This window comes from Beta vulgaris, chromosome 7 (genome assembly GCF_026745355.1).
Source record: "Beta vulgaris subsp. vulgaris cultivar EL10 chromosome 7, EL10.2, whole genome shotgun sequence".
NCBI classification, from domain to species: Eukaryota; Viridiplantae; Streptophyta; class Magnoliopsida; order Caryophyllales; family Amaranthaceae; genus Beta; species Beta vulgaris.
Genome location: NC_079208.1, coordinates 986466 through 1001187, shown reverse-complemented (window position 1 = coordinate 1001187; position 14722 = coordinate 986466). Strand labels below are relative to the sequence as shown.

At 33.8% G+C, this 14722-nt stretch overlaps 1 protein-coding gene across 4 annotated transcripts; it reads right to left on the bottom strand.

The window, feature by feature from the left end:
* Positions 1-11770, bottom strand: LOC104898183 (hypothetical protein). Of its 4 annotated transcripts, none has more exons than XM_019250702.3 (9): positions 10891-11770; positions 6811-6996; positions 5073-5165; positions 3242-3424; positions 3065-3167; positions 2792-2977; positions 1145-2292; positions 896-1009; positions 1-346 (listed from the first exon to the last, which is right to left on the bottom strand). In XM_019250702.3, exons 1-9 carry the CDS (start codon positions 11110-11112, stop codon positions 320-322), a joined length of 2262 nt encoding a protein of 753 aa, XP_019106247.2. In that variant the 5' UTR covers positions 11113-11770; the 3' UTR covers positions 1-319. The 4 variants fall into 4 exon arrangements, with proteins under 4 accessions (XP_019106247.2, XP_010683525.2, XP_048490119.1 ...); XM_010685223.4 differs by having other exon boundaries at positions 642-1009; positions 10891-11768; XM_048634162.2 differs by lacking the exon at positions 5073-5165 and having other exon boundaries at positions 642-1009; positions 10891-11769.
* Positions 11771-14722: the final 2952 nt, after the last annotated feature.

Genomic DNA, 14722 nt, shown 5'->3' with positions numbered 1-14722 from the left:
TAAGAAAGAATACACTCTTTTGATATACTTATAAAGTTACACTAGAAATCTACAAGATTTGCATTTCAAAATTTATCTACAGATGCAACAAGGATTACCAAAAACCGTGTTAGAATCATCAACTAGGTTCCTAGGAGCAACATTAACTCCTCAGCTGTAAGCTATAAAGCTGAACATAATGTAACACAACTTTAGAAAATGTACAAAAATGCCTCTAAACCCCTGGTTTAATCTGAAAACTTCTAGTTTCTGCTATGTGGTTTCAAGCCTTTTGCTGGACTTCTTTCAAACAGACAATGGCGGGAAGTCCTCGTCATCTTTAAGGCGATATGACTGTAGAGAGAACCTACATATTCCAACACAGGAAACGAAAAACATATTAACAGTAAACTTCTTAACAAAAAACTAAGGGTATGTTCAGTATCACTGCCAGTTTCCAGTTTTTTGATTTTAAGATTTTGAAGTCAAGTCATATAGTTTGTATAATAAACTTGACGTTAGTCATATTCAAAGTAATCATGTCTATTATGGAAACTGACAACATAAAGCTGGAGGCTAATTTCTCAAGTTTCCATAAACCGGAAACAAAAAAAAAGTCGGGAAACCCTAAGTTTTGCTTTTGTTATAAGAGTTTAGAATACCTGTCACCATTCACAGCAACCACAGACTCCTCTTTTTGGCTTCCAGGAGAGGGGACTGAATCGAGAGGCATGCAATTTTCTCGCTCTTGAAAGGGTGGTTCCAGTGAAGGGTGCCCAGGTGGCCCACATTCAACAGCTTTCTCAGAAGAATGAATAAATCCATTAACTTCTTTGTAGACCTTGCCTCTAGGTGAACTTTCAAAGGAGTCCAGAGACTTGGGCCTCCCAACACCATGACGACCAGGAGATTGTACCTGTGGGTTTCTATCTACAGGTGTTGGACCTCGGCCATTGGTCCGAGGAGATTTCAACTGTCCCTGAGACCTTCCCTTTGCTACATTGGATCTATCCCTGTATGCATGATGGTTCTGCAAAATGATAAAGTTGAGATCAATTCAACAAACCAAGAAAAACAAGTAGAGGATGACATTCATATTGGTGAAGTTATGGCCTAATATAGCAAATCAAACAAACATCATTTTCAATAGCAAACATGTGTATACCGTAACGGGAAAGTATGTTCCAGTCCCACGAGCCTTTGGCATCTCATCCACATTAAAGGCACCATGTACAACTGGAGGATTTAAGGGCAAGAAGGCATGTCTTGGAACATTCATTCGAGGGATGACATCCTGCCTGAACTGCCGGATTGTGTCCCACGGACTTTTTTGTTGGAACACAGGAGGCAAGGTCAGATGTATGGGCTGGATGGTCATTTGCAACCCATGATCATACCACCATCGGCCATGTTGTAAATTGTTAAAATGACAATCAACATCCCCTGAGAGATCAGGGTGAATGTTTTCTGTTTCATGGCTTCCAGCTGTCTTAGAGGAAAGATCATTCAAACAAATAGATTGTGAATCTCGCAAGCAGTTTGAGTCCAAGTTATTGCATAGCTGATTATTTTCCTCCTTCCCAAATGTGAAGTTGCTACCATCATGGCATGTGTGATGATGCCCAGTGAGAGTGAGATAAGAAGAATCTGTGGGTCGCTCATCATCTAAATCTCCATTGACCATCTTCCCATTTTCTAAGGGTTGTGAAAGATTTAAATTAGACACATGAGCTATGTTAGGTAATGGAGATTTTCTATCCTCTTCCGAATATGGAGAAGGTTTATCTCTGTAATCTGCTAATCTCAGATCCTGGATCCCATACGTTGCAAGATCAATCGCATCCCCAGAAAGACGGCTGGCAGAAGAAGAAACATCATCCTCAGATAACTGAGCTGCTGGCGAAGTTCTTGAAGAAACTGATCTATTTATACCTCTAGGATGTTCCATTTCAGTTCCATCCAAATAGGTTCCAGGCTCTCTGAACTTACTGACCCCTCCCTGCCTTGTATCCCCAAAACCTACACTATGTTCACTCGCTCGGTTGATAGAGTCGATAAAATCTTCTTCATGAGCACACTTATCATCTAATACAGGTTCAGATCCACAAATAAAAATGTCAGGAGCAAACCCATTGCACCCAGATGTTAGCAGAAGATCCTGAACATCAGGTCTCTGTCCTTTTCCATGTCTATCCAGTGTGTTAGTAAAAAACTTACGAACTTCTTCAGCTATATTCTCCCGAGGCTGCAACAAAATTTGACCCAATTTCCGAGCTCCATATGAAAAGGCACTCCTTATACGAAAGAAGTTTCCTGTGCACGAATGAGCAGGTATATTATAATAAAAAACTAGCAGAAAAAGGAGACAGAAGAATCCACACACATCTTTTTAAGCATTTTCAGAAATCTAAACCCATCAACTCCAGGTAAGCCGAAGCAACCCCTCAATATGAAGTCAACATATTAAACTTACTTGTATGCAATGTGCATGCTAATGTTTTTCATGAGTCCTATAGTTTTACAGCTAAGCTTCTCAGATTGGTACACCAAAAGTCAATGGTTTAGCCCTACTTGTGCTCTAGAGCTCGTCAAACAATCCGGGTATTTAAGCCAACAAAGAAAGTGGGAGTACATTAACTTTGTTTTTTCGTAATGAGAATGTTAATTTAGATGGCTCTAATTTCTATATAAGTACATTAGCAGAAACTTATGAATAAGTAAACTAGCTGTGGATCTACAGTGATTAGACTGAATTTCACACCATTCAGCTGAGTGAAGTAAAAGAACTGAACTAGCAGAGCAAGTCCTATACCTTTACTGACACTGCGACCAAGGTTGTTGTTCTCTTTTAGTGGATCGACTATGTTAAGATGCTTCTGCATAAATGTCCTGTAATTTGTGTCATTTCCTCTAGAAGGAACAGAGTATTTTTTCACACATTCTCTCATAAAATCATCAGTAAGCAACAAATCTCCCCCACTGCTTTCAGGTCTCTCGGCTGCAAAGTCCAACATTATACGAAAATTAGCATCATAATGACCTGATACATTCATAGATAACAAAGCACACAATTGTGACTTCTTACCCACAATTTCTGGCAATGAGGATACATGGACTGGACCATTTAAGCTCACACAAAAAGTTTCCCAATCAAATTTGCTGAAGTAGTCCAGAAATTTATGTAGAACCTAGAACATACGAAATAATTAAGTATGCACCACAAGGCAGTTCCCAAACCAACAGTTAATCCGTGATAACTTACTGCCAAAGGACCACTCAAAGATGAATGGAAGAGATGGAAAATATACAAAACCAGCGTCTCTAAGGCATATGTAGATATTAAACCATGATGTGCACCCAGTATACGACTCTCATAATAACACCAGGCCTTGATTAAAATGATACTGCGCTTAAAAAGATGATCTTTGCCAATTAAACGATCAACCTGCAAAGAAAGCAAAATTAATGATGTCCACTACATTGCAGCAAATCATGAGGCCCAATAATGGCATGAAAATCCTATACGAAAAAAAAAATGTAATTCATTATAATTGAACACCTTAAATTTGAAATTGGATACTTAAGAAGTATGCAGAAATCTAATAGTTGCATCTTCAATATTTCATTAAAATAGATCACATACCTTAGACACAAAAGGTGAAAAACATAACTGTGCATATTTCACCAAATCTTCTGAGGATATTACTCCCTCCGTCCCATATTAATCAATACAATTTGACTGGCGGAGAGATTTAAGAACTTTCTTTGACTTCTATATTTTATTATTGGTAGTTGGTAGTTGGTAGTTGGGAATTTGTTTTATAATTATAGTTAGTTTATTGTGGAACCTCAATTTTTTTAAGTTAGTGTGGGTGCTGTTTCTTTATTATTGTTAGGTAACCCATGAAGAGAGAAATACATAGGTAAGACCATGCCATTTTAGGAAGTTTATCAATTGATATGGGACGAACGAAAATAGGACGTCTATCGATTAATATGGGATGGAGGGAATATACAAATTGATCTCATTAGCTATATTAGGAATGGTTTAATACAAAAAAATGCCACTATGTAGGTCGATATCATTCATTAGTGATTCAAGTAGAGATAGCAAAACTTGATCCGACACAACAACACAACAACACAACACATACAAAATAAGAGGTTTCATATTGAGATCTTATCACCTGATTATCTAAGTGGGTCAATACGAGTTTAACCGTTTATTGTATAAGTCAGGTTAATGTTGCTATTTTCAATTCGAAACTAACACACCTTCATATATCCAATATACTACCTCACAGTACATGAACCAATTATCATTTGGGCACTATTCATCAACCAACTTTGACAATCTTTTTCTCACCATTATGTAAGAAAAAACATAGTCAAGTGGGATCTTGTTGAACTTGTCTCAATGCGAGGATTCCAAATATCAACTAGTTTATATTTTTTACATATACGCAATTAGAGATTAAATGTTGGGAGTATGTGAAAAAGCAAATGGTGCATGTATTGTGAAACGAAGGTAGTATTAAAGAATTATAGGTTACTTAAACACTTCGATATGTACAAGAAAAAAAAACTTTAGACAGTTTTTTATTATAGGAAAAATTCTTGATATTTCAACTTATAAATGTTAGATAGGTCAACACGACTAGCCCATTAATTATCCCGGATTCCCGATCGGATTAGTGCCAAATGTTTTGACCCATTTAAATAAGTCGGTTGGGTTAGTGCCAAAGGTTTTCAACCCCCTTTGTTTCTGATGAGAAATAATTCAACACCACAAAACTTATCAGCCAACTCTAGTTTCAAGGCAAACCAAATGGTTGCAAAAATACACCTATGGACAATGCTAATTTTGAAGTCTCGAGAAGATGTATGCAACCTTAGCCCCTGAAAAACTAATATTTTCAAGGACCTTTAAAAGAAAGTGATAATAAACTTCAAATTGATAAAATGGAAGTCTTGGAATGGAATCCTCAAAGACACACTTTTCAAACAAAAATTTCTTCAGTAATGGAACATTTGAACTCTGCATATCCAGACTCATTAAACATTGAAAATCTCAAAGTTTTAGAAAAGCAGACCTCCTCGAGAAAACACAGCGCGCACAACCCTCCTATCTGATTAAACGATATGTCTACAACAATATTCTGTACCAGGCATTTTACAAGCTTAACCTGCAATCACAAATTCCAAGCCATAAAAAAAAAGCAAAGGGTATCATATTTAAATATTAAAGCAAAATCTGGAATTTCAGGTTGAAGTTGAAGGAATTTTCTAAATCAGAAATTACATATTGCTAATGCAAATCCGCTAGCATGCATTAAAAGGGAAAAGATGCTATTATCTTTTTTCAATTGTCTAACATTGTTAGCATAGGCTTCACAGTTCAAACTGCCTAAACAATTCCTCATTCTATAGAAAATTATGGTACCAATATCGCAAACTATGCGGAGATAAATATTTAGTGTTCTATTCCTCCAAACTTTATCACTGTAACAACACAATACAAAAAACTTTTTCTATTACTAGTAGTTAAAATCATGATAGCTTCATCACAATTACAATGCATATATAAGGTATAATACCAATATCGCAAACTATGCGGAGACAAATATTTAGTGTTCTATTCCTCCAAACTTTATCACTATAACAACACAATATAAAAAAAACCTTTTCTATTACTAGTAGTTAAAATCATGATAGCTTCATCCCAATTATAATGCATATATAAGGTAAAACTGAGGAAAAAGCCTCAATGCATAGCACAACAAAGGGGGAGACCAAAAAGGATAAGCAAGCTCTCGATCCTTCTCGGAACTGCTAACACATGGCGTCTCTAGAGAACAAAAGAATGCAGTACAGAATCCTTCCATGTATACCTTCAGAAAAAAGACACTTCATAGTTCCCTTCACATATTCTAAAGTAAATTACAGATTGCAACACCAAAAGCAGCAGTTAAATTTTTGTTAAGTGGGAATGTTTGATTATCAACTGCAAAGTTCTCTTTCAAAGGTCTTGCAGAACAAAGACATCATTTATCACCTCAAAGATACATTAAAACATAGCTAATCTTGTTTCTCTTTAACTTCATCCATAAAATTGTTTAATATAACCTTTTTATTCCATCAAACAAATCCAATTTACCATGATCCAACCATAGGAAAAAAGAAAAACACAGCATCTCTATTAAAGACAACTTATAACTACAAGATACCAACCAAAAAAAATCCAAACTTAGGCGTGGTTGCAAACTTGCAATAACCAAAAAAAATCCAGAAAAGATGCAAAATCTCATGTTGAAAGTTGCACATCCACTATAAAGAAGCATGGTGATCAAACAGGCTTTTTCCTCCGTTTCTTTTATTGTTTTGTTTTTGTTTCATCATACGTAATTGAAATAATCTTTCACACTTGGTTGAGAATAAATAGCAAATCACAGGCATAAGAATACAGAAAAAAGACAAAGCACGATAATTATCAACACATAATTTGGACGAAATATAAAATGAAGAAATTGTGCTTGAGTTTAACCAGCCAGGGATTGAGCATGGACAGTAAGGATATGAGTGAACATATATGCAAACTGTTGAGCAAATTACAACTTAGTACCAGAACCAACATTCTCCCCTGCACCAATGTAATCAGTAGAATTAGAGGAAAAGGCAAAAAATCCATAGGGCATAGCTTTGTCCAACGCATAGCACAGATCATTACACCTATATCCTTTTCACCTGAGAGGACCAAAAGGACTACTGAAAAGCAACAAAATTCACTTTTGAATATGGCCATAGAAAACAAATATAGGTTAGAAGATAAACCTCTGCACGAATGTACTGCACATCCTTTACAACAAATTCAGCAGCAGGGTTGTGATCTTCTGCTTCTAGGACAGAGAACACATCATTTGCAAAAGCTTCCTCAAGATTAAAACCACAAAATGCGGTAAGATCAATGTCTCCATCAGGAAGATAAGTCTTCAATGGTACTGATCCGAAAGGATAAATCTGACAGCATCAAAAATCATTTGTTACCTCTAAATAACTACATTGCTGTCGTTGTATTGCAGCTTTAGCAAACAATGCGAGTGATGTTTCCAATATTTAAAAAAATGATACAATTCAGGCATGCATGCATAAAATGCTCATAATAATTTAAGTACCACGCAATTTGAACAAAAAGAGTTGTGTAGGCTCCTGTGTAGGCCTTCTGGGATACTTAAAATATGCTATTCTTTTTGCTTCTATAGAAGAAGAATTAAATAACCAAAAACAAAAAAGAGTGCATGTATTGTAAAAATAAGGATTTTTTGTCCTAAACTACCTTTAATTTTCAAGTTTTTGCGAGAAACTACCTTATAAAAAAATTGTTGTCCTAAACTACCTTACTTTACAATTTTGTTGTTGACAGCTACCTTATGCCGGTTTCCGGCGTTGACTTTTGTTTTTTCAGTTCAAAATTGTGGGAAAACAAAATTACCCTTGTGGGAATTGAGGAGGGTGCTTGTTTCAATTTTAGTTTAAGTAGAAGAGGAATTTAATGGTAGATTGGTGGTACAAAGTGTCACATAGATATGAGGGAGAGAGCGCGCGCACACCGGAAATGAGGAAATTAGGGTGGGGAAAATTAAAAAAAGGGTTTGAAGAGGTCAAGTGATATAATGTGACAATAAAAAAGCAGAAAAAACAAAAGTCAACGTCGGAAACCGGCCTAAGGTAGTTGTCAAAACAAAAATGGTATAAAGTAAGGTAGTTTGGGACAACAATTTTTTTATAAGGTAGTTTCTCGCAAAAATATAAAAGTTGAAGGTAGTTTGGGACAAAAAACCCTAAAAATAAATCAAACAACATGATTACAATTTTTTAAAAACAAAAATAGCCCATATCATCCTTTCGGATGAGAATAGGTATTATCATTTACTCCAATGTAATACCATACTCCTGTGCTGAATGGACCTTCGCCTTCTTGAGAAAATCGTAAATTAGAGGTACTGTCAGCCATTACTATCTTACTTTCTTAATGAGTACACTCATTTTAATTGTAAATATAAAACATAGATTCTCGTTCTACAAGTAATCTTCTGATTTATAATACTCAATATCCCAAATATTTTCTCTTAAACCTAGTGTTCCAGTTTGTAATTGAGCCTCTCATATTATGCTCTCCTCCGCTAATGAATTCAACCTCAAATATTAAAGTTCTCCCCCTCCCTCAAACAATAGGTTCTCATTATCATGAATCATCTATAGGATGAACATAGAATGATAGATTGTATGTAGTAACAAGCCTCAATCTGATTTGATCAATTATCAAGCACGAAAACACCAGTACTACAAAATGCAGCAGAGATTTCCACAAGTACCAAAAAGAGTTGAGAAATAATAGTTGCCTCTTCTACAAATGAAGGGCAAGAGATTAAATTAAATTCTGCTTCATTAGAAACTCGCCTCCACGGCCCCACCCCAGTACCAATAAAAAGGAAAGTGAATGAAGGAGGAAAGCAGAAGACATTTAGAAGAGTGTAAGGTAGCTCGGGTTGCCAGGCGCCGATATAAAATCTTTAATAATATTTCATGAATTTTCAGTGGTAATTTTCTCTAGCAATGATTTTGTGGCTGATCCATTTAGTTGGTAAAGCCTCAGTCACACATAGGTTAACAATATTCACATTCAAAGACCTCATCAAACCCAATCGTTTTACTAAATGAGTAAATTTCCCAAAGTTCGAGAATATTCATGACAGATTAACAATGTTTTAGTGAGTAAAAAGTTTCATGGGTTTAAGCCACTTATTAACTTTTTCTAGTTTCTAGGGACAGCTTTTCATCACATATACTGATATACATGAAATTCTAATCACCGATTGTCGATAAAAGATGGCACCAAATGAATTGATAGCCCGTAATATGTATTTGAGAATGGATTTCAGTACTATTTTGATTTTCACTGTTATTATACTCAAATCCTGCCTTAACCCTAATATTAACCAAGTCACATTCACTGATCCCTCCAACATTGTTAGTGTCATTTCATTTATCTAAATGTTCCGCAATAATGTTCAGTCCAAGCCACAACTACTTGCCACACCTTTTTTTTGTTATTTCCAAAAACCTATCAGTAACTTTTTGTCACAGTTGATATTGACATGATTAGACAAGAACATTTAATGAACTCTGTAAATTATAATTAACTCGAACCAAAAGGTAGAAGATAAATACATATTGGAATAACTGACATCAAACACAATAATGTCATTATTGAGGTTCGGGTAGAAATTCCTCACCACCCAAAGGCCGTGAATATTCATGATGAATGGAATTCTAAACAGGTGTTTCAGGGAAGCAATCTACAAGAAGATAAGTAGGATTTCTCTATGAACAGGAGTGGCAATGATTTTTACTTTGTTGGAATATAAAATCCATTAAAATAAAAAAGAAATTCTGACAAACTATATAATACAAGAAGATTGCATTCATCCTTCAGCAAAAAATACCAATTATCCTTCACTTCCTCAAAACCCAATCATCTTATGAGTTATCATCAAACTGCATGTATCAATACATTATAAATTGAATACAGTATTATAGCTTCTCTCAAGCTAGATACTATGTGGAACTCTCAACATCAAGCCAAACCTCTAAGATATCTTTTGTGTAGAACTATGCTATAGTGCCAAGGACAACAAAAAAAAGTAGATTGATGTTTCCATCACGAAAATGGGGTGAAAAGAGTAGTTTCCATCTTCTGTGAACAGACCTTTTACAAAGCCAATCATCAGTCTTCCTGGACAGGCTGAGAGATTCTTCAAAAAACCATCTAAAACTCTGGTATTCTTTATGAAGTGAATTTCTATGGGACACACATGAGGCTGCAGTAAGGTTCATATGGGGTAAAGATTAAAAAAAAGTATTTCAGCAATCTCCACCAACTGAACACTACCGTGATATCTGATGCATAGTCATCAGCCAATAATCAAAGGTGGATAACAAAAGGACTGACAGAACATGAATGTCTTAGTAGTTGCATTCAGACAAAAAGTTTCCCTTTCAAAAATCTTAGTAACTATGTTTGAAGATGCAAGACGATCTCCCTCTTTTGCTAAAACACTTGTTAATGTACATAAACTCATGAACGCACATTTCTAGTACAGGAAAGCATGTCATTGACAGTATTGATATGGAAGAGAAATGATAATTATGTAGTATTCTAGTTCTATTAGAATTCTATGTAATTTAGGTGTTTTAATTATTACTTTACTTCTTGTTTTAAGAGTTTGATCTACATTAGGAGTGTTTTAATACTTAGGCGGGTGGTTGAATTATGGCCATCAATAATAAGGGAGGTGTGTTTTAGCTTAATTCCTTGGTGAATTATTGTTTTATGGAGAGATTCCAAATCGTTTCACGAGTGAATCCACAAACCTAGTTGATCTTTGTCTTGGATTAGTCATAGTTCATCAATATCTTTGCTCTCATTCTTAGCTTCATTGCTGTTTATTCATCAAGATCTCGATTATCACCATTAAAACACATTAAAAATTGCATCTTTAAATCAAGAAACTTAAAGAAACCTCAAAATACATCCAAGAAAGTTCAGGAAATGCTAAACTACAACCCTAAATATCCTTTTGGTGTGTTTTAACTAAATAATGCATACATACTTTAAACTACTTAAACTTCTTATCATTACCAACCTTCTCATAAACCATCACTCAAACTATTATCCAACACTTCCAAACACCAAACAAATTGAGCAACAACAACAACAACAACAACAATAAAAACAACAACATAATAAACAAGAAGTAATCTTTAGCTTACAACAATCAAAATGTAGGAATTAAACAAATGAAAAATGCAGTTAAAAACATATAATTACTTAATAATATACTTTGTTCTAACCTCACAACCAAGATAACCTTTAAGAAGCCTCTGAACATAATCAACAACATCTCTTCTTCTCTCCTCAGACACAACAGTTGGTTGAACCTGCCGGATAATTTCATGGGTTGTCTGCTCGGCCCGGGCCCACACTTCCGGGCTAAAAGAGGAGAGAGAAAAAGATGATGATGGCACTGATGATTCTTCCAATACGACACCGTTTGGTTCCCTAAAATCACCCATTCAATCAGTGCCTTTATTGTTATGCACCTCCCACAAAAACAAAAACAAAAACAAAAACAAAAACAAAAAAAAAAAAACCTACAAAAAACTCAAACCCACAAAATGAAAAAACACAACAAACCCACAAAAATTCATAAGTTTTTCAATCAAATTTCTCAACTGGGTCAATCAAAAATCAGATTTTTGGATAAGGGTTTGATGCAAAATAGGGAATTTTGAACGAATCCGAATCTGGGCACTAGCTTAAATGTCAATTTATTACCCAAACTGAAGAAAAAAAAAATGAGAGGAAACAAAAAAAAAAAATTAAACCCCAAAAGAAAAGAAAAGAAAAAAAAAAAGGAATTTTGGAATCTGAAAATCAATAAAAATGGGATTTTTAATTTGTTTATTTTCTCTCTTTTTTTAGGAGTAAATTGTGGAATCTCTAATTTTCCAAACTCATCATCAGCATACAAATCCCATCAGTCTGTCTCGAATCTCCTCTTCTCTTTCGATTCTCCTCTTCTCTCTCCTCCAAACTTTTGTTGTTTTTTTTGTTGTTTTTGTTAATTTGCTCTCTTTAATTTGGTCATATGTTCCTGTTTTTCCTCTATTGTCCCATTTTCACACCATCAAGATTTTTCTGGTTTTTGTGTTTTCTTTTTGACTAGCACTACCAATTTTATTTTTATTTTTTCTTTATAATTGTAACAGATGAACATAGATTAGTATAATAATAAGTACTCCATTTATAATTAATAATTAATGTTAGTAATTAATTACAACTTTGAGCCAGGTTCATATTTGTTATAATAAATAATATTTTTTTATGTGTTAGTTTTTTTAAGATAAGATAAGATTTCTCGTAAGTGGGAAAAATTGAGGTATGATAGTTATGTTAGACACAATTTTTCGTGTAACAAATATTGTTTGTGTATATAGCAAACATTATTCGTGTATGTAAATTGGGTTGGATACATCTACTTGTTAGAGGTTTATAATAATCAGACCCTTGTCATAGGGTTGAAAAGAGGGTCTCTAAGCAATTAGGGTCGGTTAACCTTGATTCATAAATCGATTTATTATGTTTGTATTAAGTTTTGGTGGAATTTTTTTCCATATAAGTGGTATATACTAAATTAAAAATGTTAGTTTAGTATACAAAAACCAAATTTTCTTTCTAATGAGGAATATGAAAACTAGTATATAGTATAACACTAGGGTTCGTTCTATTCTATTTATTAAACTTATCAGAACTTATTGTTTTATATAAACTTATTTTATTTTATATAAATGTATCTTACCTTATCTTATTCTTATCTTATATTATATTATTTGAACTTATCTTATCTCATCTAAAATATCTTAACTAATTTAAACTTATTTTATCAAAAATAAGTTGAATAGAACAAAGGTTTCATGCAACTTTACACTGTAGTAAGTACTTAGTACTAACACCCTATAGTATCATGACTTGATATATCCAAAGGTTTTCTCATCATTGCTCATTGAAGAACCACTACATAAATGAGCAAAATTTATTAATGTTGAGAGATTTAAATGAGTAAAAAATACTTCTTGTTTAATTTACAACTTATTTACTACTCTTTTCATCTTAAAACATAGTTCTCATTTTCATTTTGAGTGTCTCAAAATATAGTTCACATTTCTATATTTAGTTCCACATTTTTTCGTAATTTGTCTAGAAAAACCATGTCCCATCATTTATCTGCTTCTTAAATTTTGTTTTTTCCTTTGTTTATTTAACCAAAATGTTATAACTAATGCACTTTCACCTATTATTCTCCATTTTCTCTCCTAAAATCATCTTTATCCATATAATATTTATTTAAAGGAAAAAGCTATATGCAGCCCTAAGAGCTGTATATAAGAAGCTAAAAATGAAAATAAGTTGCATTAATTGATCATTTATTACATCGGTTGATGCAAAATTTTTCCATAAAGTCACAACTTATTTCCATTTTAAGTAGTTTATTTATGTCTTATATGCAGCCCTTAGCATAACTCTTATTTAAATAAACAACAAATCTTTATTATCCCTCTTAGATTTTACTTGCATACATTACCGTGAAAAAAGGGAAATGAGAACTATATTTTGGGATTAGAGGTGATCATGGGTCGGGCCTTAAAAAATATGTCAATTGGTTGGGTCGGGTCAGATTTCAGGCCGAAATTTCATTCCCAAAACCCGCTATTTATGGCCAAAATGAGCGGGCTTTTCGGGCCAAAATCAGGCCGGGCCAAAAAATAGGCTAGAAAGTCATTTTTGACTTGCTCAAAGAAAAAAAAAGGTCGAATCAGGTCAAAAAAACCTGCCTAAAAATCAGATCGGGCTGATTTGATCAGGTCTATTTGGGACGAAGAGAGTAGTTGATATGAACAAGATTATTGATATCCAATAATAATAAATAAATTGGACAAAGCTATGTAAATGTAATTGCGCCTGCGGTAATGCAGATATGCAGTAAGCAGTATGTTTTGTTCTCCCCACCTACCAAGCCCATTCCTATGATCCTTTAGTTTGATGGGTTTATTTTTTGTTTGGTTATGCCATATTGCCATCCACCGCTTTTTGGTCAAATGCTGTTGAATGTTGACGCATCTTAATCAGGATAAATTTTGGTAGTTATGTATGTATGTTATACTAGTATGTATGTAGTAATTTTAAAGCTAACTAAAGTAATTGACAAAAATCTCAACTTTAACTGATGTATACCCTAGCAACGGTTATTGGATTATTGTTGTGGATTGTCAAGTTCTCACAAGTTGCAACAAACTACTTTGATTTCTTCATTGTAGTATGTAATTTTACTCTTTTCGTTTCAGAAAATTTGTCGTGATTGTTCATGATCTGGAGTTTTAGAAGAGTGAAAGAGTTGAGAGAAAAAACGAGAAACTTACTTTTTAATCGTTATTAGTTGTACCATATATTATAATTTTAAATCTTTTAGGAGAATTTATTATAAAGAATCGTTTATTAGGAAGTTTTTTATGAGAACCAACCTTTTTAATTTTTTTTGTCAAAATAAAGAAACCTTAAACCTAAAAAACTTTGTCAAAAGAACCTTGATGACGTCATTCCGGTGTTAACCAATATTTTTCCGGCATTGACTCAATTAAAAATTTGCCGGCAACAACATTTTGTGATTTTTTTTGTCATAAATAACCTTTTATAATTCTTTTTGCAAGTTAATATCTTAAATTGATTTTTTGTTTTGCAAGATGAAACCTTAACAAAATTTTCGGTGTTGAATAAGTCATTTTCGACATGGGCACGCACTTGTATTGAGATGGGCAATACTTGAATTGAGATGGGTAATACTTGAATTGCAAAACCAAGATTTTTTTGGAGGATTTCGATAAGAGAAACTAAAAATAAAAAGGATATCACAAATGGCAAAGAGAGGACGAAGCAAGATAGTTTGTATCGTGCCGAGGAAAAGGGGTGGAATTTTTTTTAAAGGATATCACAAAAGCAATAAAAATCATTTTCTAAGATATTGACCAAAATCAATAAATTGACAAAACTCGTATCGAGTTCTTAATTAGAAATTCATTAGGCTAACTTAGTACTTGAATTTATCAAAATTAAAAACATTTTATACTA

Coding starts and splice junctions, on each gene's coding strand:
- LOC104898183 (XM_010685223.4), bottom strand. CDS start 11,112: ATGGGTGATTTTAGGGAACCAAACGGTGTCGTATTGGAAGAATCATCA. Junction 6,997..10,890: donor AAGGTTATCTTGGTTGTGAG/GTTAGAACAAAG, acceptor TGATGCTGTCAG/ATTTATCCTTTCGGATCAGT. Junction 347..641: donor GTTGCTGTGAATGGTGACAG/GTATTCTAAACT, acceptor TGGAATATGTAG/GTTCTCTCTACAGTCATATC.